Source organism: Danio aesculapii, chromosome 22 (genome assembly GCF_903798145.1).
Source record: "Danio aesculapii chromosome 22, fDanAes4.1, whole genome shotgun sequence".
Classification (NCBI taxonomy): Eukaryota; Metazoa; Chordata; class Actinopteri; order Cypriniformes; family Danionidae; genus Danio; species Danio aesculapii.
In genome coordinates this window covers 33,072,081-33,098,397 of record NC_079456.1, presented here as the reverse complement: position 1 = coordinate 33,098,397, position 26,317 = coordinate 33,072,081, and the positions used below count along the sequence as shown (strand labels likewise).

Below are 26,317 nucleotides of genomic sequence, written 5' to 3'. Positions count from 1 at the left end.
AGACTTGACCAGGGGCATTTAGCCCCCAACAACATAGCTCCTAGGATGATCCAGAAAGCGATAGTAGTTTATCAAAATAAACTTTGTGCTGATATCCTAATGGTCAGTGCGGGGACATATAGTCCCAGCTGTGCAGACCTTTCTTGATCCCATCCTCTTCTCTCTTTCCAGTTTCCTGTCAATATATACAGCCTATCACAATAAAGCCACAAATGGGCAAAAATATCTTTTAAAACATTAATTTTTGTGCTTAGGGTGGGTATTTTTGCCACATTCTCAAGTATCATTTATTACAAAATGTCACTAATTTTTTAAAACAAAACTGACTGAACTGTTCATCTTGATCTGTGTTGTGTAGCTTGCTCGTATTGAACAGGACCTGAAGGAAAGCATCCAAAGAGAAGAGCAGAGGCAACAAGAGCAGGACCAAGTAAGACAAGAAGAGAATCGCATTTGCTGGAGAAGTCTGTCATTCCTCCGACTAAACCAGCGTACAGCAAAGTATGAACTTGTGTTTACTTCAACTTATGCCTGATATAAAACTTTAGAAACTTCCATGTCAAATATAATATATATATATATAAAAATGACAATCATTGGGGTTTAAGCATAAACGCCTCTGTAGACATTAGAGTTACCTAATGGCCACCTCTCTTTTCAAATCAAATTAAAACAGAAAAAATAAGTCCTTATTACTTATTATATATACAAATAATATTGAATTTTCCATTAACTGAAGAGCAAAACATTACACACACATTAACATTGGGGATAAATGGACAAATGGTCTTGGAGGAGTTTGATAATGTAGGTACGAGTTTATCAGAAACATAAATGGAATATTTATATAAGATATATGGAATCAATTATGCAAAGAAAGTAGGTCTTGCACCTTCAGTGACTGAACATCAAACTAATATTTTACTAGAAACCTAACGAATAATTTGGGGAAGGTTTGGGGAGCTGTGGATTTGAGGTTTGACACTATATAAAGCACTTAGAAAAACACATTAGAGTTGTTAAGTCATGTGACATCATGCGGAAATGTCCATTTTTGCACATCTAATGTATGCTAATTTATTCACTGTGTTTCTTTCTAGGCCCTGGGTGACAAGCTACTATAAGAACTTTCCAATGCACATCTACTGCCTACCGATAAACACTGTTGTTCAAAGACAGAACATGAAGAACACAAAAAGATGACTAAATGATGCTTTTAATAACCAACAATCACAATAAATAAGAGAGAAAAGAGAAATAATGATTTATTAAAACCAGCCTGGTTTTAGAGGGGTTTTGGCCATTTCCAGGCTGGAAAAATGACCAGCTAAATCCAGCTAAAACCAACTTGACCAGCCTGGTTTAAGCTGGACATAGCTGGTCTTGGCTGGGCTCACAGCCTGGCTAGGCTGGATTTAGCTGGTCATTTTCCAGCCTGACCAGCTAAGACAAGGCTGGAAATGGCTGAAAATCAGCCTGGAAAAAGCCAAACCCCTCTAAAACCCGGCTGGTCAACCAGCTAAAACCAGCCAACCAGCCTAGGCTGGTTTAAGCTGTTTTTTTCAGTAGGGTGGGCTTTACATTACTTTGAACTGAACTAAACTAAACTGAACTTCAACAGTGAAAACTGAGCAGATTTCATTTACTAGAACTTAACCTGTGTTAAGCTGCTTTGACTCAATTTACATTGTAAAAGCGCTATAGAAATAAAGATGAATGATGTAAGAGTAATAAATGTAGAGACACACAAACAGCTTTGCGGCGAGCCCTTACTTCCTTGTTTCTTCCTTTTAAATGTGTAGATTCATTACTTTATTGCATAATGATTGTGACTGTGATATCCAAAGTCCATATTATCTGGAAATCATGTTACTTTCAGGTAAGCAAATAATCGAAAACCTAATTCATAGGCAGCTGTTTAGGTCATTTATGCTTTTCAAAATGTTATTCTGTTTGTATGTACATCTCTCAATATCAGTAAACTGACTTTATGAAGACATTATTTCAAACAACTCCAGGCTGTGCTGTAAAGACTTTACACAGGACTGTGTAGCTTTTAATGCTTGTTCAGTTGTTTTTAAGTGAAACGTACAAGAAATTACTTGTTTGGTGACATTTCTAGTCATTAAAGTCTGTTTTCACACATGTAGATCGATTGTTTTGTTCCGAATCAGGGATTAAAATCGTTACAGTGTTTATTTTTGTTCTTGCTGTGGTTCGCTTTCACACGACAAAGTTTATAAACGAAACGAAATAATACAAATAAGTCACGTGCGAGTAAACTGTCCTCCCATTGGTCAGTGCTTCAGCGTTTACTTTTCAGTCTGTTATTTTGTTTGAGTCCCACAGACTCCGCTCAGCTGTCATACGTCGTTATTTTAATTTATGACGATGAGAAATGAGACATTATAAGTGAAAAGGTGCACTTTACTTTTGACACATACAGACATCATCACCAAATATCAGAGAGGTAAGACTTTCTCATGGCCTCATTTCAGTTGTCAAGTTTTTTAAAAATCTATTGATTTAATCAATCTATTTAAAAAAACGCCAGAATTATGCGTCATAGGCTTAAATTATAGAGAGAAATAACAGATGAACCGAGACTGCTGGCGGATCATGAAGCAGATCAATGTTGATCTTTCGAGGTGTCAGTCAAAGTCCCTTTAAGTTTTATTCTATAGCCTGAAATGAACAAAACAATAGGCCTAATACAAAATATTATAAGATTAAGATATAGAACAATTATCAAATGGTCATCTCTGTCAGTTTTCTTAACTGATAAACAGCTCTTGGTAGTGTCAGTATGCTTTCACTTTCGTATTCGACGTACGTTTACTGACAGGAATGACGTCCCGTCGTACTCACGATTGTCTCTTCTTATAGCCGTATATATGGCTTACACAACCACAATACACTGTGATATAGCCTGGTTCGTGAGTTCGTTGGATCGTTTTGCTAAAATCAGTCCAGAGGTTTTTAAATCAAAATGTAACAATAAGCAACATTTGATGTTTTAAAGGAGTTTATACCACACTAGAGTGAAACAGTCTATAAATAAATCATCTCATTTCCAATTTAACCCAGTGTTTCTCAACCACGTTCCTGGAGGATCCCCAGCATTGCTTTTTTTTTGGACGTCACCCTTGTCACACCCATTACAGGTCTGGCTTTCAGTCTGCTAATGAACTTATGATCTGAATCAGATGTGTCTGGATCTATTTTATACAGTCATCGGTTTGGATAAGGAGGTGTGGTTAATGTGCAGAGTTGGTGTCCTCCAGCAACATGGTTGAGAAACACTGATTTAAGCCAGTGGTTGTTTGTGCTGTTGTCTGAAGTATAATAATTAAAAAAGATACATTTTATTCATGCAGGTGTTTACTGTGAGTGTGAACCGACAATTAAAGGAAGATTTGAAAGAGAAAATAATTTATAAAATGATTAATAACTTAATTTGAGGATCTGCATCTACTTTTTGATTCTTTACAGCTTTCATGATGAATCTCTCTGAAAAACAGGACACAAAAACATACAAGAGGTCAGGAAGCTTGAACTGTTTCACATATTTAACACTTGAAGACAATTAAAATCATGGTACTTTAATTTGTATTTATTTTTCGGTCAGATTCAACGCTTTTAATCAGACTTCAAAGCAGTTGTGTATTTGAGAAAAAAACAACCAATGGATTTGTCAGATCTCCACAGAGAAGAGGACTCTTGCTTTGAGCCCAGGTGAGAAATAATATGAATTATCAAGTGCTTAAATTGAGCCGGATCATGTTCCAGAAAATGTCAGATATTCATGCTTTGCGTTCCGGTATTTATTTTAATGTATGCAGCATTAACTTGTGCGTGGTGAATACCTACATGTGTGTGTGTGAGAGAGAGAATGAGTGCAAGCGGAGGCTGTGTGTATTGTGTGTGCTTACACACCAGCATGACGGTAGTCACCATGCGCAAGTTAAAGCAAAAATCACGTTTAACTGTTGGTCCTCAATAATATAGTCAGCCAATCAGCTTTCTTACATTTACAATCACTCTTAATGGTTGGTGATTGTTTTGCGTGCAGTGAGCAGCGAAAATAAATATTGGCATAGTGGCCTGCCTAAGCAATATTAGTATTTTCAAAATGGCAAAGAGGCAGTCACGCATACGATAATGAGCCTGATCAAACGAGTTCTCGAGAAGATGAAACTGCGCGAATGGATCAGGATAGAGGGAGACAGAAGCAAAGCGATCTCAAGTCAGCTGGAAAACATGACAGAAGAGGTAACTGTGGGCTCTTCTTGAAGATTAGACTCAGTGAGACATTTCATTATAATTTTTAACTTGACGCATGATAGTAAAGTCAATAGTAATTGTTCAAACGATTTATATTTGTAGCTACATGTGTTTATTATCCATGACTGAACTTTTATGTTATATGGCACAAAATAATAAAAGACCGTTCAGAAATGTGATGCTCTGTTTGGGCCATCACCGTTTAATGACGTCATGTTCCGGGAAAACTGACATTGTGTGGTGGACGTCGGTCACGGTTACTTTTATTTCCTGGTTTTGTTCCGGGAATTGTTTATTTAAAAATCAAGCCCTGGGAATTATTTATACTGTAGTTAGTTAATGACATTGTCATCTGGTGATCTTCAGGATACTGGATAATTCTCAACAATGGTAAATATGTGTGTTGGTACCCAGCAGGCACAAGACGTCAACATCACGTCAGATTGACGTTGTATCACAACGACGGGGGATGTTGCATTTTGAGTGGAAATTAAAATCGGGTTTAAGTCAGAACAAAAACATCAAATCGACGTCAATGCAAAATGACATTGGATTTCGGTTACTTTTTAAAGCAACCTAATAACAACCAAATATCAACATCTAATGATCTTTACGATGTGTGGACGTTACCACTATGATGTCTATCAGATGTTGGATTTTGGTTGCCATACCTGATGAATAAATGTCAGTATTTCACATCAATATACTGTTAGTTTAAGATGTTGGCTTGATGTTGGATTTTGGTCACTTTTCAACACAACCTAAAAACAACCAAATATCAACATCTAACGATGTTACATCTTGACAATGTGTGGACGTTACCACTATGATGTCTATCAGATGTTGGATCTTGGTTGCCATACCTGACGACTAAATGTCAGTATTTGACATCAATATGACGTTGGTTTAAGAAGTTGGCTTGATGTTGGATTTTGGTCACTTTTCAACACAACCTAAAAACAACCAAATATCAACGTCTAATTATGTTACAGCTTGACGTTGTGTGAACGTTACCATTACGACATCTATCAGACCTTGGATTTTGGTTGCCATACCTGACGAGTAAAAAAATTTCAGTATTTGACATCAATATGACGTTGGTTTAAGATGTTGGCTCGACGTTGGATTTTGGTCACTTTCCAACACAACCTAAAATCAACATCATTTAACGTTGTTATTGGACGTCAACATAACGTTGTCCTTAGATGCTGGCTAGATGCTGCTAGTAATTACATTTTGATCACCCAACATTACGACCTAAATCTAAACTATTATTACCGTCTTATGACATTGTGTGCCTTCTGGGTATATTTTAATTTCAGAAATGAGCAGTCCTTTACCTTATGCCGAGTTTAGACTGCATGATTTTAGCCATGATTTTGACTCGGCGACAGGTTTTGAGAAATCGCAGACAAATGCCCGAAATCACAATGTGAACTATCAAAGACACAATCTGAGAGAATCGCCGATAAGTCGCTGATAACCGTGAGATATTTGGCATGCTAAATATCTGGAGCTGTCGGCGATTCAAATCATGCCGTGTGAAATGTGTTCTGATTGACAATAACATCCGAGATCACCTACAGCCAATCAGAGAGCAGCATTCACTAGTATGGGTACCTGCAGGCCAGCGGGAGGCTGGGGGAGACGTAAAAGCGCTCAATTTCAGTTTAATTGGACACAAGAAATGGAGGAAAAACTAGTGGAAATTTGGCAGGAGCACTCGTGTCTGTTTGACGTGTCATCTGAGCAATACTACAACCAGGTCGAAAAAGAAAAAAGTTTGAGAGAAATTGCTAATTCCTTTTAATGCCACGTGTGCAAATTAAGTACACTTTCTACCCCACTAAAGGCTTCTTTCTCTTTATGTAGGTAATAACAAAATATATGTTACGTGACCTCGCATTGTTTCCATGTCTTCTCACGTGTGTTTGGTTGTGAGACGTAGTTTGGAAAAAGTTGTCGATTCTTCCTGTTTTGAAGTCATGCAGTGTGAAACACCTTGTCACTGATCCATCTTGGAGTGTAAACACAGCACAGACGGAACGCTACCCCAGACAGTCATGAAAACATCCGTGACACGACTACTTTGAAAATCATGCAGTCTGAACTCGGCATAAGCCGAAAAGAAAGTGGAAGAAAGAATGAACGAATGGACAGCTAATTTAACCATCTTATAAAACATTTCACAGTTAGTTATCAGTTTATGTAGGCTAATAAAATGCAAAAAACAAATGAATGGTGTAATTGGGGTGTTAAAATAAACTGTAAAGTCACCAGTTGTTACATTCCTTTGTTGCGTGATTATTATTATTATCATTTTTCGCTAGTCTCTCTCTCCCTCTTTCCCTGTGCTCGCTCGCTCTCTCCCTTTCTCCCGCTTCCACCCATACAGTGGCTCCGATTGGCTACCTCTGCCCAGTTGTTTGCCGTGTCCCCCCCTGACGTCACCCCACGGTCTCCAATCCAGCCGCTGCCACTGTGGCATAAAAGTGGTGACAGGACGCTACTCGAGAGGTCCTGAATATCTGTGTTATGTTGTGTGTCAGTGAAAGTTGCTATCCGATACTCTGTGTGTTACAATTTGGTATATGTCCGTTGTTATTTGTCTGTTCTCCATTTGTCTACCGTCAGTGTTATGCACATCAAATAGCTACATTTAAGCTAATTTGGTTGCCATACCTGATGAATAAATGTCAGTATTTGACATCAATATACTGTTGGTTTAAGATGTTGGCTTGATGTTGGATTTTGGTCACTTTTCAACACAACCTAAAAACAACCAAATATCAACATCTAATGTTGTTACATCTTGACGTTGTGTGGACGTTACCACTATGATGTCTATCAGATGCTAAATAAATACATTAAAGCTAAATTGACTTAATTTTAAAATGAATTAAAATAAATTCACAATGCTTCATTAAATGTTAAAACTAGGTCAAAATAAATACTTTGAAAATCATGCAGTCTGAACTCAGCATTAAGCTCATTAACAATGACATTATGATTAGACTGAAAAATGAGTGTTGTCACCTCAATATTTATATCTGTGAACAAGCAAACTGAATAAATATTTGCATGTGTGAAGTTTTGTTTTTACAATGTTGTGTTGAACCCAGCTGTGTGTCCATGAAGAGTGACCAGTCGATGGATCCTCCAGTTCAGTTCAGTTCAGGAGTCCCTTCTGCTGATATCAGGTCTTGTTTAGTTTAGATTATGGCAAATATTTTAGTCATTAGTTTATTGGTGTGTATTAAATACAATAATACATATTTACTCATAAAATGCATTTGTATTTCAACTATTCAAACACAAGATGGACCCACAGCTTCATTATTGGTGTTGTGTTGCAGTGTGTTTGAGAATGACTCTGCTGAACCCAGCTGTGTGTCCATGAAGAGCGACCAGTCGATGGATCCTCCAATCCAGTTCAGTTCAGGAGTCCCTTCTGCTGATATCAGGTCTTGTTTAGTTTAGATTATGCCAAATGTGTCATTTATTAGTTTATTGATGTGTATTAAATACAATAATACATATTCAGGGCTCGCAAAATTTCTAAATACCTGGAAGCCTTCGGGCAGGCACTCTTCAGTCTTTGGTAGCTCGAATATAAATTTGTGAGGAGTGGGAAAACAGGACCCAAAAGGGGAAGGGAAGTCTTTGAAATATATTTCAAATAAGTGTCAAAAAAGGATAACTCGGGCAGACTGCAGAAAGCCTTCCTCTGTGTCGCAGTCTGAACAGGAAAAAGCAAAAAGGTCTTCAGAAAAGACAATGTTCCTTTATTGGTGTTGTGTTGCAGTGTGTTTGAGAATGACTCTCCTGAACCCAGCTGTGTGTCCATGAAGAGCGAGCAGTCAATGGATCCTCCAATCCAGTTCAGTTCAGGAGTCCCTTCTGCTGATATCAGGTCTTGTTTAGTTTAGATTATGCCAAATATTTCGGTCTTTAGTTTATTGGTGTGTATTAAATACAATAATACATATTTACTTATAAAATGCATTTGTATTTCAACTATTCAAACACAAGATGGACCCACAGCTTCATTATTGGTGTTGTGTTGCAGTGTGTTTGAGAATGACTCTCCTGGGCCCAGCTGTGTGTCCATGAAGAGCGACCAGTCGATGGATCCTCCAATCCAGTTCAGTTCAGGAGTCCCTTCTGCTGATATCAGGTCTTGTTTTCTTAATTTAAAAGTATTTCATTCATTAATTACAAAAATAATATATGGGTTTTATTTAAATTACAGTCAGAAACAGGAAAGATCAAAATCACACGTAATGAAACAGAACCTGGACTCCATTTTCAAGGTTGGTATTATGTGTGTGTGTTTCCCAAAAGAAAAGCTCTCTATTCTTTAAAAGTATTAACCCTAATGTGTGCTGTTGGGGATGTTTTTATTCCCCCTGGGCTGATTTTAAGTCTTATTTTGGCCACAACTTTCTCTGTGTTTCAGCAAATGGAATGATTTATGGTGACAAATCTTATTTTGACAAGTATTTTGGGAAAATGTTTTAAAAAACTCCACAATACACTCTGGAAAAATGGACTGCCCTTTCATTATGCTTGGGGCTGTTGTTGCCCCATTGACTTCCATTATAATGACATGTTTTGATTGTGTAATGTAAAATGACACTGACCACAGGGGTGCAGATCCAAATGCAGGTTTTATTAACAGAGATGGTCAGGCAAACAACAGTCAACACAGGAGCAAACAGATGTATACGGGTAATCCAGAATCTTAGTCAAATAAACAGGTGGATGGTCAAAAGGCAGGCAGCAGACAGGAATAAACAAACAAAACAAGGCGAGGGTCAAAACCGACAAGACAAGGCAAGGAAAACGCATCGTACAGTTCAGTATAACAAGACTCAGCAACTTCTGTGTGTTTGTGTGCTGTATAAATAGTCCAGTAATCAGTCCATGAGCAGCTTCAGCTGTGAGAGTGTAATCAATGGAGACTTGGAGCAGGTGTGTGTGTGTGTTGCATGACTGGATCTTGTAGTTCTTGAAATGGTAGATTGTAGTCCGGTAGCAATCTGTATATTAGCAGTTTGCACAGGCTGGATCTCTAGTGATCATGACAGATTGCAAAGCCATGACAGCTTATAATCATGCATTCATGACCATTGCTGGCTTTCCCTGGTAGTAAGAGCTAAAATTTGTAATTTGTACAATTAAACAAGCTTCTATCAAACTGTAATCATGGCACAAAATCCTGTGATGTTTACTTCAAAGGGCACTTACAGTATGGTTGAATGGAACAAACCTCTGCTGTGGTTAGAGAAATGTGGAGGGTCATGAAGATCAGGATTTTAAAAAGCTGATGAAAAGCAGTGATGTCTACTCTGTCCAGGAAGATATTTTGTCTTCACTCCATTGTTACCTTGTATACCCTTGTGTATTTAAGCTCCTTCAGTTGGTTTGTCGGTCATTGTTTGTTGTCTTATGTTCCCTGTTCCTGCCCTCTGTTCCTTCGTGCCCTTGTTTTTGGATTTAATAAACCTTAACCCTGCACTTAATTCTGCATCTTACCTTCCCTTACCTAATCAGATGTGATGATAATGCCAGCAAACAGCCAGTTCAGTTTATACCCTCCCCTTTACCTTCACTACCTGTCTGATTTTTTTATTGGAAGTTATTAGCACATGTGATATATGAGCAATGTCACACAAGTAGCAGTGCGATGTGGCTGTATATTGGCACTGGTGGGAGGCGTGCAGGCCAAGTGCCTAAGTGTCCAACCAGTGACGAGAGACAGCCATAATCGCACTGCTACGAGTGTGATATTGCGTTTATACAACAGTTTGACGGCATAATCATGTGTATAAAAAGAAAATGATGCAGTAGTATGATGAACTACTTTCTTCCGCCATTGATTCACATCTGCAGCTGACATCAGAACAGCAGAAACGGTTGCTACTTCACCAACGTCACTTTGGAGCAAATATTTGAATGATTCTCTAGCGTTATGTCTAAAGTGATGACAAAACAGGTGATTTTGCTCCCACTTTGAGATTATAAGGCTGAACAACATGAAATGCCATCAGTCTACAGAGATTTCCTAGTATTTCTGTGATGCAATCAGGATATCACAATCAGATTACTGTTGTATTTGCGATAAGGAAAAACGCTAAACACATGCGGGCATTTCTTCTGTCTTTCTCTTTACTGAACTAGTCTGCATGAAAACAGAAGACACGTTAGAAACAAACAGATGGCCAACCAAAAAGTAACTCAGAGCTAATACAAAGAGTGGCCAACACAAAATACACACATTCCTGATTTGTAAGTACCATCTCACACTCAATACACTACAATTACTATGGTATAAATACAGCACTAAACCATACACAAAAGAGAGAGATCGACTTAGAATATCACTCACCAGTTTAATAATGATTTGATCAGTTGTAGTTAGAAATTACGCTGAGATTTCCTCCTCTAGGGCTTATTATGCATTCTCTGTCGCCATCTTGTAGATAAACAACATCAACTTTCTTTGCTCTGCTGAATGGCAGGCTAATGGCCGCCGATTTGCTGAATAACAGAAATGATTCATGTTTAAAGTAGGCACTATCCTTTTAAATAAACTGCAGAGTTGCAATCTAAACAACTACATTCTTGACTAAAAAGCCTCAAAAGTACATTATGTTGTCCAACAGCTGCAATATTTGTCAAACTGTAGTGAGTTTATTGATCTGTTGTCACTCTATGTGGGCGGAGTAATACACAAGGGTAAAGAGGCTGTACAAGTGCTGATATTGCAGAATATAGCACAGCTATCAGCCAATCAGATTTGAGAACCAGACAGAAATGTATAAAATTCTCTAATGCTTATTAGCCACAATGTCATGCACTAAACTATCATTAAATCATTATCTTGAGTTCTGATCCATTTGTTCACTCTCTTTCTGTGTGACTAAATGGAGTTTCATTGTTTGAATATTGATTTCGCTGACTATGGTTTCAGGAGCTCGAGCACAAAATTATTTATGTAATGAAGAATGAGTTAAAAGGTTTCAAGAAACTACTGAGTCCAGATTGCGCAGAATGCTCTGAAAGAGACCATCCTGAGGATGTGGGTCATAGTAGAGTCAGAGAGGAACTTCTGAAGGTCACAGTGCACTTCTTGAGGAAGATGAAGCAGACAGACCTCGCTAAGATGCTACAAACCAGTAAGAGATCTGGATTAGTGAATTACAGCATTTGCTATAAATATATTTTTATAACATGATAGAAATTGTATTGTATATTCTGTTTATTCTAAATGAATGTATGTTTTTTGCTCAGAAATGATGCCTGTTCATCAGAAAAAACTCAAATCTAGACTAAAGGAAAAATATCATAAAATCAGTGAAGGACTGTCCAGTTATGGAGGCGCGACGTGTTTGAATGAGATCTACACAGAGCTCTACATCACAGAGGGAGGAAGTGGAGAGGTCAATAATGAGCATGAGGTGAGACAGATTGAGGCCAGAAGGCAAGAGACACATGAAACACCAATCAACTGTAATGACATACTTACACCCTCACCTGGACAAAACCAATCCATCAGGACAGTGCTGACTAAAGGAGTTGCTGGAATTGGGAAAACCGTCTCTGTGCAGAAGTTCATTCTGGACTGGGCTGAAGGAAAAGCAAATCAGGATGTTCATTTTCTTTTCCCACTTCCTTTCAGGGAGCTAAACTTGATACAGAAGCATCTCAGTCTTGTGGGTCTTCTAAACCAACTTCACGCAGAAACAAGAGAAATGAAATCAGCTGATTATGATGACTACAGACTAATGTTCATATTTGATGGTCTTGATGAGTGTCGGCTTCCTCTGAATTTCCACAACAATCCCAGCTTGTCTGATGTAACAGAATCAGCCTCAGTGGACGTCCTGCTGACCAACCTCATCAAGGGGAATCTACTTCCTTCGGCTCTCCTCTGGGTCACCTCTCGACCAGCAGCAGCCAATCAGATCCCCCCTGGATTGGTTGACCGTGTTACAGAGGTACGAGGTTTTGACGACCCTCAGAAGAAGGAATATTTCAGGAAGAGGATAAATGATGAGAGTCTGGCTGATAGAGTCATCTCACACATCCAGTCATCAAGAAGTCTGTTCATCATGTGCCACTTACCAGTCTTCTGCTGGATTTCAGCCACTGTTCTCCAAAGGATGATGGATAAAGTAGAGATCGCAAAGATTCCCAAGACTCTCACACAAATGTTCACACACTTCCTGATCTTTCAGACTAAACTGAAAACAGAGAAGTATGATGGGAACTGTGAAACTGATCCTCACCAGGCTAGAAAGACTATTCTGTCCCTAGGAAAACTGGCGTTTGAACAGATGGAAAAAGGGAACCTGATCTTCTATGAGGAGGACCTGAAAGAGAGCGGTATTGACATCAGAGAGGTGTCAGTGTACTCAGGAGTTTGCACCCAGATCTTCAGAGAGGAGTTTGGACTGCAGTTGGCGAAGGTCTACAGCTTTGTTCATCTGAGTGTTCAAGAGTTTCTTGCTGCTTTATTCAAACTTCTATCCACTTCTGAGCAAAACACAGGTCTGTGGAACGTGTTTAGGTCACCAATGACCAGTTTATTGAAAGCGGAAGTGGACAAGGCCTTACAGAGTGACAATGGCCACTGGGATCTTTTCCTCCGTTTCCTTTTAGGTCTCTCACTTGAGTCTAATCAGACTCTCTTACGAGGAATCATTAGAAAAAGAGCAAGCAGCTCTCAGAGCAGTTGTGAACTAGCTGAGTACATTAAACAGAAGATCAGGGAGAATCCCGCTTCAGAGAAATCCATCAACCTGTTCCACTGTCTGAATGAACTAAATGATCATTCACTAGAGCATGAAGTCCAACAATACCTGAGCAGAACAGATGCCAGCGGTCTCTCTGGAGTTCATCTGTCTCCTGCTCAGTGGTCAGCTCTGGTATTTGTGCTGTTGAACTCAGTAGAAGAGCTGGAGGAGTTTACACTGAGTAAATACCACCCATCAGAGGAATGTCTTTTGGGGCTTCTTCCAGTGGTCAAAGCATCTAGAAAGGCTGAGTGAGTATTTTAGTTCCAACCCTGCTTCAACACACTTACCTGTAGGTTTCAAACAAGCCTGAAAGACTCAGTCCTATTATAAGTTTATCTTCTAAACGCAAATTTTGTCACTGTTTTGGAGCGCAGTAGCTTACAGATACTGTAAAGTCTAACAATACTGATCCTGATCTCTAAAAAACGTTATTTTAATCTAATGGGACCTTTGATAATTGCAGCTGGTGATGATGCTTGTAGAGTAGTTTGATGTTTTTTTAAAGTTTCAACCTTTTCACAGCTGATTCAATACTGGTCTGCAGTTACCACAATTTAATACTGGCTTATTACCTGCCTATTATTAAGATAATAATTGTTCAAGTATAATTCTCCCTCAATAATTTTCATCCCTAATCCTGGGGTCTCAGTGGTTAGCACTGTTGCCTCACAGCAAGAAGGTCGCTGGTTCGAGTCCCGGCTGGGTCAGTTGACGTTTCAGTGTGGAGTTTGCATGTTCTCCCCAGCTTGGCGTGGGTTTCCTCCGGGTGCTCCGGTTTCCCCCACAGTCCAAAGACATATGGTATAGGTGAATTGGGTAGACAAAATTGGCCGTAGTGTATGAGAGTGTGTATGGGTGTTTCCCAGTACTGGGTTGCAGCTGGAAGAGCATCCGCTGCGTAAAACATATGCCAGAATAGTTGGCGGTTCATTCCCCTGATAAACAAGGGACTAAGGAAAATGAATGAATCCCTAATCCTACCCAATGCCTAAACCCGACTACTACCTTACTAACTGTAATTAGTTATTTAGAGTTAAAAGTCTAAATTAATAGTTTGTTACAGTGTGTATTATTCATTCATTCATTTTTTTTTTTGACTTAGTCCCTTTATTAGTCAGGGGTCACCACAGCGGAATGAACCACCAACTTATCCAGCATATGTTTTTGCGCAGCGGATGCCTTTCCAGCCGCAACCCATCACTGGGAAACATCCATACACACTCATCCATACACACTCATTCATACACATACATACATACACTACGGACAATTTAGCTTACCCAATTCACCTATACTGCATGTCTTTGGACTTGTGGGGGAAACTGGAGCACCCGTTGGAAACCCACAGGGAGAACATGCAAACTCCACACAGAAATGCCAACTGACCCAACTGAGGCTTGAACCAGCGACCTTCTTGCTGTTAGGTGACTGCGCTACCCACTGCACCACCGCATTGCAGTGTGTATTACATTGTACATTAAAATAAAGTGTGACCATTAAATGAAAATAAAGTGTTACTGAAGGCAACAATTACATTGAGTAAATCTGTCACATGCTAATATCTTTACATTTATTTAATCTGCAGTCTTTCCAACTGTGGCATCACAGAAAAGGGATGTGCAGGTCTTAAATCCGCTCTGAAATCAAACTCCTCACACCTGAGAGAACTGAACCTGAACTATAATTATCCAGCAGATTCAGGAGTGAAGCTGCTCTCGGCTCTACTGGAGGATCCACACTGCAAACTGGAGAAACTACAGTGAGTCTTACATTTTTACTGAATTAAACACTGCTTTTCTTTGGAAGAGTTTTTGTTTTTGTTATTCTTAAAACCATTTGTATGAAAAATGAATAACTGATAATAACATTATACAAAAGCAGACTGTCATGAATAAACTAAAAAAGCCCCCCAACATGAAGAAGGCATGGAGGCAGTGGTTTTTATATTAATGTAGAAAATAATAATTGTTGTATCATTTTAATCCTTTAATTGTTTTCATCTGTAAAGATATTTGTGTATTGCTGTACATTCTGTGTGTATTAAGCAATGTGTCAGCATTTGGACCTCCATAGGCACATAACTAACACGCTCTGCGCTGGACTTTAGAGCAGCTTTTAGTTGGTCAATGGTGTGGTCTATTTCAGTTCTTCAAAATAGCAACGTGCCAACAATGCGCCTTAACACAACTCGTCTGACCAGCACACCCATGTGTCCACAAAGTGGCGCAAATGGATTTGCTATTTAGGCCCAATCCCAATTCTACCCCTTAGCCCTTCCCCTTACCCCTCGTTTTGCGCGTTCACATGAAGGGGTAGGGGTGTCGCAATTCTGTTTAGCTTGAAGGCAAAGAGCTTAGGGGAAGGGGTAATGTAATGTGACAGGCAGGACCTGAGGAAGCTGAACTGCCGCTCTAGGCAAAGGACTATCACCCCGCCCTCAACCCGAAAGTTACCGGTTCAAGAAGTTTGAACCACCCTCACAATTCTGCCGTCGTGGGTGGGGGGGAGCAAGTTTGGTTTGCCGCCCTCACTATTTTGCCGCCCTCACTATTATGCCACCCTAGGCAGTGCCTAGGTTGCCTCTTAAGGATGCCCCAGCCCTGGTGACAGGGACACTGACAACACGGGTGCAGATCCAAACGCAGAGTTATTTAGCAGAATAGTCAGGCAAGCAACGGTCAACACAGGGGCAAACAGATGTATACAGGCAAATCCAGATTCGTAGTCAAATTAGCAGGCAAGTGGTCAGAAGGCAGGCAGCAGAGAGGGACGAACAATAAAACAAACAAAACAAAGCAAGGTTCAAAAACACGGCAAGGCAAGGAAAACGCGTTGCAATGTCACAGAAACAGCTAACAAGACTCAGCACCTTCTGTGTGTTTGTGTGCTGTATAAATAGTCCAGTAATGAGTCCATGAGCAGCTTAAGCTGTGTGAGTCTAATCAATGGAGACTTGGAGCAGGTGTGTGTGTGTGTGTTGCATGACTGGACCTTGTAGTCCATATACCGGCAGATCTGTAGTTCTATGTGATCTGTGTGTTTACCAGCGATTTGGAAGGACTCTTAAAAGGAATGAGAGATGAGACTCTGATTGGTTTAATGCAGGTTATGCTCAAAACACACCCAGAACTAGGGCCAGATGGAATCTGCAGACACTTTTTGCTATTTCTGCTGAGAATTGTGTTAAAAATCTGCGGATTTCTGCTTAATTATTTTGTGAGTATCATAACTACAACCTTAATTTATGAAATCAAAAAAATAATATCTTTTTAACTTTAATTTTTACAATGCTAATCCAATTAGATTCACTTTATTTGGTAAACAAAGCAAGTCTCTCATATAATATCTCTACTAAAAGACAGAAAAAATTACTTTACAAACTTTATTGTAAATAAACCATATGAATATTTTCATATTAGTCAATAATATTACTGTAATTAATTTAAAAACTGAATAAATATAAATTTACACAAGTAAATAAACAGAATCAATGATGGGCTAAAAATCTGCATGCGCAAATTCTGTGTGGGCCTACCCAAACTCATTAGGCTCAACCCTGTTAGACCATGCGCCGCGGCTCAGAGTGTATTTTTCCATTGTTAAAATAGCAAAAGTGGATTCGGACATATGCTCTTAATGTTTTTGCGCCATGAGCTTTAGACTTTGCGCCTAGATCGTTAAAATAGAGCCCCAATATTTAGATTTTCAAAAAAAGTGTGTGTGTCTAGGCATAGGCCGGAATAAGACTCTGACGGTATGATAACCTTGGATAAAAATATCACGGTTTCACAGTATCATGACTACTGCTCTAAAATATATTCTTTTTAAATGTCTAAGTGTAAGTTAAGTGTTTTTTTTTTTTGGAAAGATTTAAAATATGTTTGAGCAGTAAACATGTCAGACTAAATAATAAAAATGAATCATTGACTTCTGCTGTCTGCATTAGTTTCAAAAACACAGATTTCTTTACAATTTAAAATGGCATCTTTGGAGATCTTTTTCTGCTGGAGATACTGGTGTCCTAAAAAAAATGCAAATAAAAAAATCGTATACACAACTTAGGAACGGTTTGCAGAACCTTCACTTTTACAAACCGCGGTATACCGTGAAAACAGTTTTGCTCCCATGCCTACCTGTGTCAAATTACAACTGGTTTATTAAAAAAAATCAACCATGGCATTTTATAAACCTTGGGTTATTTGGAAGGTAATGATAATCCAGTCTTCCTTTCAGTCTAAATAAAACCAACAAAATGACCATGTTGCACTAATAACTCATTTCAGATTTTTCCCTATATTCTCTGCAGTCTTTCCAGCTGTGGTATTTCAAAAAAAGGCTGTGCCGCTCTTGCTTCAGCCCTGGGATCAAACACCTCACACATAAGAGAACTGAATCTGAACTATAATAAACCAGGACATTCAGGAGTGAAGCTGCTCTCGGCTCTACTGGAGGATCCACACTGCAAACTGGAGAAACTACAGTGAGTGTTATCGTGATAATGAAGGCTTTTGTATGTAACGAGATATCTCTCTGGACGACAACATTTTTATTTTATACATTACAACATTCTTTGCTAGAAGAAAGAAAACAAAGCTGACAAGTTTGCTTAATGGTCACATCGGATGCCAAGTTTTTTCCATCCATTCTTACCCTGTCAAAAACAGTTCAGCGACCAATTTTAGTGTGGAGTTTGCATATTCCCCTATATTAGGTGTCAACAACCTTTTTTTTTTTAGTAAAGAGCCATTTCAGATTTTTTTTAAAGAGCCATTGGAGATATATATGAAGCATCACATGTTAAGGATGTCTGTGTATTAAGAAAGGACAGTTTATAGAATTTCTTTCTTTCCGCCATCGACACTCGTGAATGTTAATTGAATTTACGTGCGCAAGGTTACTATAGAAATGTAAAGCCTAGTTCACACTACAGGATTTTAAACGTCGGCAGATCGCTGTGCTGTTCACACTACATGACTTGATTTTGTGTCTTTTAATCGCGGTGGTGTTCACACTACGCGACACTACGTAAATGATCCACTAGAGGGGGGTGACACACTACAAGATCTGACAACAAGTAGTTCCCCAACAGCTCAGTCCAGCTACCAAACCACAGCCAATGAAATGTTGAGGGAGGAGTCGTCAGAGAAAGCTGAACACTATTGGCTGCTTGTGTGCTGATGACATCACCGACAGCGTTTCAAGCTTTCAAGGAAGCATTTAAAAACATCGTCAGTCAGCTGATGCATCAGCAGATCAATCGCTCACCTGCAAGGTTCGAGTGGATTGATACACATAGAGTTTTCAATTTTTGTAATTTAATAACTCTTTGAAATAAAACTAACATATTTATAACACCCCGACGTTTCCTAAACATCTGTGTATTTCTTTCTAACATTGTTATTTTAAATTACAAACTGTAAATAACTGAGCATTTCTACCTTTGATTACCATATTGGTCCACATGACTGCATGCATGTCTGCTACTTATCACTGTGATTAAATATTCGTGCAATTTTTTTGCCTAGCAACTTCCTGCTAACATAAACAAAACTTTCTGATAGCAAAAACATAAATTTACAGCATATTCTGTGCTGTGAAATAGCTCCTGTTTGAAAGTGAAAATGAAAGCAAGGCCCAGACCTTTGCGTGTTCTAGTATCTTAACTACATATTTATAGGCTGTACTACCAAAATAGATCATATTTTTAGGGTAATGGTGTCAAAATATGAGGACACACATTTAGAGCTTAATTTTAATATCTCAATAGAAGCTTTGAATGTAAATATGACGTGACAATATGATGTTTAATATGAGAACGGTCAGAATGACCAGTATGGTGATTCTAATAGTTACAGAACTCTAGTTCCCCTGTTAATATAGCCTACTCTCGTGTCCGTGTTAACGCAGAATGAAGCGAGTGCATCGATGCCCACTCTGGCCAATCACAGACGTTTCTGTTGAACTCCTGAGCACACGTTTAGCTCATGCTGATATGCTCTCTCATTGGCTGCAGCTCGTCACTACATCTGACCGCACGCTAGATATTGGATTTGCGTCTGCGAGGTGTCGGCGACGCTTCAGCGAGCCTCTTTGATGCATTGATTAGTAGTTCACACATAAAGACTGTTGAGCGCCGTGCACCCGCAGATTACTTCCCGATCACAGCCCGATCTGTCGGCGAGCTCGATAACTTCCAAATCGGGCTCAAATCAAGCTTAAAATCCTGTAGTGTGAATTAGGCTTTAGTTGCATGGACTTTATTGGTGTAAAAATACAATAAAAAGGTAATTGTAATTGTATTTTCAATAGGAAACTGATTTTTAGTGACAGTTTTAAGTTTTTATTGAAGAGAAACAGCTGGAGAGCCACATATTTTTGGTCACAGAGCCACATGTGGCTCCCAAGCCATAGGTTCCCTACCACTGCCCTATACCACATGTGTTTGGACTGTGGGGGAATCTGGAGCACCCGAAGGAAACCCACGCCAACACAGGGAGAACATGCAAACTCCACATGGAAATGCCAACTGACCAAGCTGGCACTCAAACCAGTGACCTTCTTGCTGTGAGGCAACATTGCTAACCACTGAGCCACTGTGCCACCCTGTTATTGAGAAATGTGTGATAATTAGTGAGATATACACATTACACACTGATTAAATAGTGCAGTGTGATCGTTTATTATTGGTGTGTCATCTAGTTCCTCTTTCTGTCTGCAGGCTGAGTTACTGCAGTATTCAAGAGAGAGACTGTGCTGCTCTGACTTCAGCTCTGAGATCAAACCCTTCACACATCAGAGAACTGAATCTGAGCGAGAACTATTTAACAGACTCGGGAGTGAAAGTACTTTCTGCTCTACTGGAGGATCCACACTGCAAACTGGAGAAACTGAGGTCTGTAATACATTAACTATGAGGTTTTCATCTCAGTTCAAAAGCCTTTACAGCAGTCAATTCCTGGAGGGCCACAGCTCTGCTGAGTTTAGCTCCCACCACCTCCAACTCACTCCTGATTAATGGTCTCTAGTAGTCTTCAACACCTTGATTAGATGGATCAGCTGCGATTGATTAGGGTTGGAGCAAAACTGTGCAGAGCTGCGGCCCGAAGGTAAACTATACTCACAGGCCACTTTATTAGGTACACCTTACTAGTGCCGGGTTGGACCCCCCTCTTACCTCCAGAATTGCCTTAATCCTTAATGGCATAGGTTCAACAAGGTACTGGAAATATTCCTCAGAGATTTTGCTCAATATTGACATGATAGCATCACGCAGTTGCTGCAGATTTGTCGGCTGCACATCCATGATGTGAATCTCCCATTCCACCACATCCCAAAGGTGCTCTATTAGATTGAGCTCTGGTGACTGTGGAGGCCATTTGAGTACAGTGAACTCATTGTCATGTTCAAGAAACCAGTCTGAGATGATTCATGCTTTATGACATGGGGCGATAACCTGCTGGAAGTAGCCATCAGAAGATGTGTACACTGTGGTCATAAAGGGATGGACATGGTCAGCAGCAATACTCAGGTAGGCTGTGGCGTTGACACGATGCTGAATTGGTACTATTGAACCCAAAGTGTGCCAAAAAAATATCCCCCACGCCATTACACCACCACCACCAATCTGAACCGTTGATACGAGGCAGGATGGATCCATGCTTTCATGTTGTTGACGCCAAATATTGACCCTACCATCCGAATGTGGCAGCAGAAATGGAGACTCATCAGATCAGGCAACATTTCTCCAATCTTCTATTGTCCAATTTTGGTGAGCCTGTGTGAATTGTAGCCTCAGTTTCCTGTTCTTAGCTGACAGGAGTGGCACCCGGTGTGGTCTTCTGCTGCTGTAGCCCATCTGCCTCAAGGTTGGACGTGTTGTGTGTTCGGAGATGCTCTTCTGCAGACCTCGGTTGTAACAAGTGGTTATTTTTATATTTACTTCTTTTAAATGATGGTTTCTGCTGCACCGTCAGTTAATAAGCATGTGCTTTTACATTGCTGGATATCGAGAGCTGAAATAGCTGCTGACGAGTGTGCTTCTTCAAGTGGAAATACAGACATTATTACTAGGCCCACACGGAATCTGCGCGCACAGAATTCAGCAGATTTTCAGCCCATCATTAATTCTGTTTATTTACTTGTGGAAATGTCTGTAAATTTATATTTATTCAGTTTTTTTAATTAATTTCAGTAATATTATTGACTAATATGAAAATGTTCATCTGATTTATGTACAATAAAGTTTGTACAGTAATATTTTCAGTCTTTTAGTAGAGATATTATATGAGAGACTTGCTTTGTTTACCAAATAAAGTGGATATAATTGGATTTGCATTTTAAACATTAATTAAAATTAAATAGTATTATTTTTTATTTCACATATTAAGGTTTTAGTTATGATACTCCTAAAATAATTCAACATAAATCCGCAGATTTTTACCAAAATTCTCTGCAGAAATAGCAAAAAACGTCCGCAGATTCTGTCTGGCCCTAGACATTACTTTGATTTCATTAAGCGACTAAACTAAAATATTGCTTTGAACTGAATTTCAGTAGTTTTTCGTCTTTCAGATTAGATCTGATGGTCTTGACTAAAACTGAGATCTTGACTTTCTGTGGGATTAAAAATCCCATGGCACTTCTGTGTGAGAGCAGCCACAGGACAACGGCGCCAGTGCGCTCACCACACACCAGCTTTGGTGGAGTGGAGAGGCAGTGATACAGCCAGTTCGGTGGATGGGGATAAAATATACAGTATAACAGTTGCAATTACACTACCTGACAAAAGTCTTGTGGTGGATCCCAGTTGTAAGAGCAATGACACATCACACATACTGCAGAAGACCTACTGGAACCCACATGAACTCAAGATTCTCAGAGAAATCAGTCAAGTTTGGTGAAGGAAAAATCATGGTTTAGGGTTACATTCAGTATGGGGGCGTGCGAGAGATCTGCAGAGTGGACAGCAACATCAACAGCCTGAGGTATCAAGACATTTGTGCTGCCCATTACATTACAGACCACAGGAGAGGGCAAATTCTTGAACAGGATAGCGCTCCAAGTGGAAATACAGACATTACTTTGATTTCTTTGAGCATAAAAACAAAAATATTGCTGTGAACTGAATTTCGGATGAGAAGTAAGCCGAGATCTTGACTCTCATTAAAAATCTCATGGCACTTCTCGTAAAGAGTAAGGGTGTGACGACAGCCACAGGACAACGGCACCAGTGCGCTCACCACACAACAGCTATGGGTGGAGTGGAGAGGCAGTGATACAGCCAGTTCGGTGGATGGGGATGATTGGGAGGCCATGATGGGTAATGACCAATGGAAGGAATTTGGCCAGGACACCGAGGTTACACCCACAGAGAGTCAGGACCTTGGTTTAACGTCTCATCTGAAAGACGGTGCTCACTGACAGCATGGTCACTAACACCCCTTCCTACAGCAACCTAGTTTTCCCATGTGGTCTCCTATCAAGGTACTGACCAGGCTTAGCCCTGCTTAGCTTTAGTGAGTAACCGGTCTTTGACTGCAGGGTGATATGGCTGTGTGACAACATAAGATAATTTTGGAGATTTAAACCAGATTTTAAGGATGTGGCATCATTTTGAACTAGTTTTTTTTGTTTCTGCAGGCTTATCAACTGTGGGTTTGCAGAGGAAGGCTGTGCTTCTTTGACTTCAGCTCTGAGATCAAACCCCTCACACCTGAAAGAACTGAATCTGAGCAATAATAACACAGGGGATTCAGGAGTGAAGCTGCTCTCTAATCTACTGGAGGATCCACATTGTAAACTGGAGAAACTATGGTCAGTCTCGTGTGAATTTTTAATAATTCTGGCAAATAAGAAAAAAACTTATGTTCAAAACAGTATGTGATCCTTAAACGAACATTTAAAATATATAGACAAAACTATCTAAAACTTCCACACACACCACAGTGCCGAGCAAAAACAAGATGTGACAGCACACATTTAAAAAAAGCTACAAGGTGACAGCATGAATGACAAGAGAAGAGTATTTAAATGTGGTCATTTTACATTAAATGTAGATGTTACCACACCATGACACAAGTTTATAAAAGAGAAGGCAAAATAAAATAAGAAGATTAGTAAAAATATTTAACAGTTGCAATTACACTACCTGACAAAAGCCTTGTGGTGGATCCCAGTTGTAAGAGCAATGAATGATAACTTGACTTGTAGTTGATCGTTTGGAAAAGTGGCAGAAGGTCGATTTCCCCCCCCCCCCCCCCCTTGAATCATCTGTTAAGCTGCATCCCAATCATCACAAATACTGCAGAAGACCTACTGGAACCCGCATGGACCCAAGATTCTCACAGAAATCGGTCAAGTTTGGTGAAGGAGAAATCATGGTTTGTGGTTACATTCAGTATGGGGGCGTGCGAGAGATCTGCAGAGTGGATGATCAACATCAACAGCCTGAGGTATCAAGACATTTGAGCTGCCCATTACATTACAAACCACAGGAGGGCAAATTCTTCAGCAGGATAGTGCTCCTTCTCATAGTTCAGCCTCCACATCAAAGTTCCTGAAAGCAAAGAAGGTCAAGGTGCTCCAGGATTGGCCAGCCCAGTCACCAGACATGAACATTATTGAGAAGTAAGATGAAGGAGGAGGCATTGAAGATGAACCCAAAGAATCTTGATGAACTCTGGGAATCCTGCAAGATCGCTTTCTTTGCCATTCCAGATGACTTTATTAATCAGTGATTTGAGTCATTGCAGAGATGTATGGATGCAGTCCTCCAAGCTCATGATGGAGTCAGACACAATATTCATTCGGTTTCCACTGCACCATGACTTTATATTCTATACTGGACATTATTTCTGTTCGGACATTTATCTAAGCAAATTCAGACCTTACTGTCCATATTAAATCATTCAAAAAAAAATCAAGGCATGATCATATTTTATTGTGGTAAATAAGTGTAATCTAGAGGCCTTTGCCTTTCATATAAGCCACTTCTCACACCAAATAGTCAAGTAGAAGTCAAGTTATTATTTGCTGTTCCTAAAACTTGGATAGGTGACAAGACTTTTGTCAGGTAGTGTACAGACATCAAAACAGTGTTAAAATAATACTGATCTATTGTACTGTAATTAAGTGATTAATAAAATGGACATTAATGATGAACGTGTGCTGTTAACAAGCACAATAACTGAAGAGAAACACAAACTACATCTGACTTCAGTCACAGCCTTAACTGTTTTAGGGATGAGCAGAGAGAAGTTGGGATACTTCTTCCTCTGTGAGAAGGGAGGATGAGATTGTACTTCATTCTGAGAGTGTGTGGTTCGATTGTTGTTGTGATTAGTTGTTTAACGATCCCTTGCTGAGATTGAGAGATATTAGTTAACTTCAGCTAAGACTTTAGGATGGCCGTCCGTTTAAACCAGGGTTTAAACCAAGTATTACAGAGAGCTGTGGGCCGAAGGTATTTATACCAAACTATGTTACATTAAAGTTGCCATGGGTCATTTTCTAATTTATTTCATAATATTTCAAAATAAATAGAAAAAGTTACTTTAAATTGTATTAACTAATGCAGGATAACTTTCTAAATTATAATTTATTACAATAAAGACAAGCAATCACAAGCAAAATCTGCCTTGGACTTGATTTGCTCACCAAATTCTCTGCATTGTCGGGTGACAGTATGTACATTTAGACAAAATCTGATTAATTTACACATTTAAATTGAAACATTTTATTCCAGTTAGCTTTTAACAATAACAATAAAGCAAACAGGTGATGCAGTAGCGCAATAGGTAGTGCTGTCGCCTCACAGCAAGAAGGTCGCTGGTTCGAGCCTCGGCTGGGTCAGTTGGCATTTCTGTGTGGAGTTTGCACATTGTTAACATGATCAAAGATCAAATCACAAGTCGGCGCAGGCTATTTTCCACAATTTAAACCCCAAAATTTTAATTTTCCCCCAATCCTACCATAAGACTTGCCATGTCTGCACAATTAAAATATAAATTAGCAAATGCCTGTTGATTGTCATTTCTCTTTTCTGCAGGTTGAATTGCTGCAGCATTGGTGAGCAAGGCTGTGTTGCCCTTGCTTCAGCTCTGAGATCAAACCCCTCAAATATGAGAGAACTAAGCCTGAAGAATAACAATCCAGGAGATTTAGGAGTGAAGCTGCTCTCAGCTCTACTGGAGGATCCACAGTGTAAACTGGAGAAACTACAGTAAGTTGCGTAGTCGATGCTTTCATTTTATCCTAGATTAAAGCAGACCTTTAAGTATATTATATCGTTATCCTCAATTTTGCAGTATTTAATACCAGTCGCACAGTCAAGATAAACTACTCCGGCTGCAAGCAAGACAGTGACCAAGACAGCAAGTCTTTGTGATAACTAAGAGCTGCGGTATCCAGAGTAATGTCAGCAAACCACCAAGAAGAACCACATCCAACAGGAGGAAATGTGGACGCCAGAGGAAGCTGTCTGAAAGGGATGACCGGCTGCTTACCAAAAAAAACATCACTGCAGAATTAAAAGTGCAGCTTGACACTCCGGTTTCTACCAAAACTGTTGGTCTGGAGCTCCACAGGGTCAAAATACATGGCCGGCTGCTATAGACAAAAATTTGGTCACTCATGCAAATGACAAACATTGGTTTTAATGGTGTCAACAGTGAAAATCTTGGGCTGTGGACAATGTGAAACATGTATTGTTCTTTGATGAATCCACCATCACTGTCTTTCCCATATGCAGGAGAGTTACGGTGTGGAGAAGCCCCAAAGACATTCCACCCAGACTGTTAATGCCCAGAGTGAAACATGGGGGTGGATCAGTGATAGTTTGGGCTCAATATCATGGCATTCCAGAGGCCCAATAATTGTGCTAGATCGGCGCTGGGTCACTGCCAAGGACTACCCAACCATTCCGCGCCCAATGCTTCAAACGTTGTATTGTGTATCAGGATGATAATGCACTAAATACCTACAATAAGACTGGTGATGGTGTTTTGATGATCATGAAAGTGAAGTTGAACATCTTCCATGGCCTGCACAGTCACTAGATCTAAATATTATTGAGCCACTTTGAGGTGTTTTGGAGGAGCGAGTCAGGAAAGGTTTTCCTCCACCAGCATCACCTGAACACTATTAAAAATAAAAATTAAATTAAAATAAAAGTTTTTCACTATTTTTCACAACTTATTACAATAAAATAAAAAATATATAATAAAATATAT

General features: G+C 39.5%; 1 protein-coding gene across 1 annotated transcript; it reads left to right on the top strand.

Moving 5' to 3' along the window:
• The first annotated feature begins 2,350 nt into the window (after positions 1-2,350).
• On the top strand, positions 2,351-26,234 carry si:ch73-168d20.1 (NACHT, LRR and PYD domains-containing protein 3). Its single transcript, XM_056447858.1, has 16 exons — positions 2,351-2,470; positions 3,493-3,541; positions 3,629-3,735; positions 7,407-7,484; positions 7,641-7,748; positions 8,090-8,197; positions 8,354-8,461; positions 8,537-8,597; positions 11,261-11,465; positions 11,581-13,336; positions 14,674-14,847; positions 17,395-17,568; positions 19,807-19,980; positions 22,728-22,901; positions 25,135-25,308; positions 25,394-26,234. Exons 3-16 carry the CDS (start codon positions 3,686-3,688, stop codon positions 25,398-25,400), a joined length of 3,351 nt encoding a protein of 1,116 aa, XP_056303833.1. The 5' UTR covers positions 2,351-2,470; positions 3,493-3,541; positions 3,629-3,685; the 3' UTR covers positions 25,401-26,234.
• Positions 26,235-26,317: the final 83 nt, after the last annotated feature.

What these genes read in the sequence shown, in the direction of transcription:
- si:ch73-168d20.1 (XM_056447858.1), top strand. Translation starts at nt 3,686, where the DNA reads ATGGATTTGTCAGATCTCCACAGAGAAGAGGACTCTTGCTTTGAGCCC. An exon ending in TGCAAACTGGAGAAACTACA is followed by an intron (nt 14,848 to 17,394) that starts GTGAGTCTTACA and finishes TATTCTCTGCAG; the next exon opens with TCTTTCCAGCTGTGGTATTT. An exon ending in TGTAAACTGGAGAAACTATG is followed by an intron (nt 22,902 to 25,134) that starts GTCAGTCTCGTG and finishes TCTTTTCTGCAG; the next exon opens with GTTGAATTGCTGCAGCATTG.